This window comes from Malurus melanocephalus, unplaced genomic scaffold, assembly GCF_030028575.1.
Source record: "Malurus melanocephalus ecotype Western Australia unplaced genomic scaffold, MMel_1.1 scaffold_1277, whole genome shotgun sequence".
Taxonomy (NCBI): Eukaryota; Metazoa; Chordata; class Aves; order Passeriformes; family Maluridae; genus Malurus; species Malurus melanocephalus.
This window is the reverse complement of record NW_026624509.1, coordinates 1-1,932: the sequence shown is the minus strand read 5'-3', so window position 1 is coordinate 1,932 and position 1,932 is coordinate 1. Positions and strand designations below refer to the sequence as shown.

Sequence of the window (1,932 nt, the reverse complement as noted above, 5' to 3'; positions counted from 1 at the left end):
CCTCCCCATCACCCTTTGTGGCAGGAGCTGAAACCAYAAAGTGACAAAAAATAGACTCAAAAAAATTCCTTCTTTGGTAATGTCAGGAAACTTCTCTCTAACGGTGAATATTATGGGATCTCCCCGCCCTGAGTGATTCCCTGATGCTCCAAGATCCGTTTTTGTCCCTCAGGTATCGCTGTGGCCGCTGGGGTTCTGGCAGTGCTGGCCATCACCGCCGCCGCCGCYGTGCTGCTCACCCGCCTCCGAGGATCCCGAAAGAGGTAAATCCCGGGATTTTCCTGGAAACCCCAAACCAGGCCAGGAAATACCCAGAGAGGTTTGAGGAAGGGGTTTTCATGGAAGTTAGAGCCTGGAAAGGAAGGGGTTTGGTCCATGAGGTTYGTGGAGGTGGGTCAGAGATGCCGTGGTGGGGATGGATGAGCTGAAATGGAGCTCTGAGAAATCCTTAATAAACCCAAATAAATTGGGGGCAAAAAGAAATCAAGGACATGGTTGGAAAACGAGTAAAAGAGGGCTTCAGCTGGCAGGGTTTTACTTCAGTCAATTAAAACTTACTGATCGATCTGATTTCTGTGATTTGATTTCTGATTTCTGTGATTTGATTTCTGATTTCCATGATGTAATTCCCATGATCTGATTTCCACAATCTGATTTCCACGATCTGATTTCCACAATTCAATTTCTGTGATCTGATTTCCATTGTCTGATTTCTGATTTCTGTGATTTGATTTCTGATTTCTATGACCTGATTTCTGATTTCCATGATCTAATTCCCATGGTCGGATTTCTGCAATCTGATTTTCACAATCTGATTTCCATATGATTTCCAGGATCTGATTTCTGATTTCTGTGATCTGATTTTTGATTTCTGTGATCTGATTTTTGATTTCTGTGATCTGATTTCCATAGTTTGATTTCCACAATTCAATTTCTGTGATCTGATTTCCACAATCTGATTTCCACGATCTGATTTCTGATTTCCACGATCCCATTTCTGATGTCTGCAATCTGATTTCACATTTCACAGCCACCAGAGCCGGACGGGACCCGGTGCAACCAACCAGGTGTTTGTGGATCCCGAGCAGAGCTGCAGGGAGTGCCCCGTGCCGGTGCCACTGGGGCAGCAGGTGAGCCAGGGACGGCTCCAACCGCCGGCCAGATTGGGCTGCACTCGCATGAAATGCCCAAAATCCTGAGGGGATGGAGCTGGGAATGCCAGCAGGAAATTCCCAAAATATTGAGGTGGCAGTGCTGGAAATCCCAGCATGAAATTCCCAAAATCCCAATGGGACGGTGCTGGAAACCCCAACATGAAAATCCCAAAATCTTAAGGGGACGGAGCTGGGAATGCCAGCACAAAATTCCCCAAATCCTGATGGGATGGAGCTGGGGATGCCAGCAGGAAAATCCCAAAATATTGATGGGTTGGTGCTGTAAATCCCAGCATGAAATTCCCCAAATCCCGATGGGGTGGAGCTGGAAATCCCAGCATGAAATTCCCAAAATCCCAGTGGAACGGTGCTGGAAATGCCAGCATGAAAATCCAAAAACATTAATGGAACGGTGCTGGAAGTTCCAGCATGAAAATCCCAAAACATTGGTGGAACAGTGCTGTAAATCCCAGCAGGAAATTCCCAAAATCCCAATGGGATGGAGATGGGAATGCCAGCACAAAAATCCCAAAATATCAAGGTGGCAGTGCTGGAAATCCCAGCATGAAATTCCCCAAATCCCGATGGGGTGGAGCTGGAATCCCATCTCAGGAAGGTCTGGGATTGACCCAGGGCAGGAAGGGACACCCCGAGATAAGACCCGACATAAGAAATCCCCGCCCACTCCGTGACCGTTCCCTGTCCCCTTTTCCCAGGTGACTGATAAGAAATCCCTTCCCGTGCCTCCTCCTGCGGAGAACAAACCCCAGCGCCCCAG

General features: G+C 47.8%; 1 protein-coding gene across 1 annotated transcript in view; it reads left to right on the top strand.

Annotated features, from left to right (window-relative positions):
- Positions 1–1,130, top strand: part of LOC130586729 (zinc metalloproteinase-disintegrin-like crotastatin) — a gene marked incomplete at both ends in the record, with an annotated part of 22,250 nt that extends 21,120 nt beyond the window's left edge. The window contains 2 exons of the mRNA XM_057387618.1: positions 173–263; positions 1,031–1,130. Coding sequence (XP_057243601.1) covers positions 173–263; positions 1,031–1,130 — 191 coding nt within the window. The remainder of the gene's footprint in view (positions 1–172; positions 264–1,030) is intronic.
- Positions 1,131–1,932: the final 802 nt, after the last annotated feature.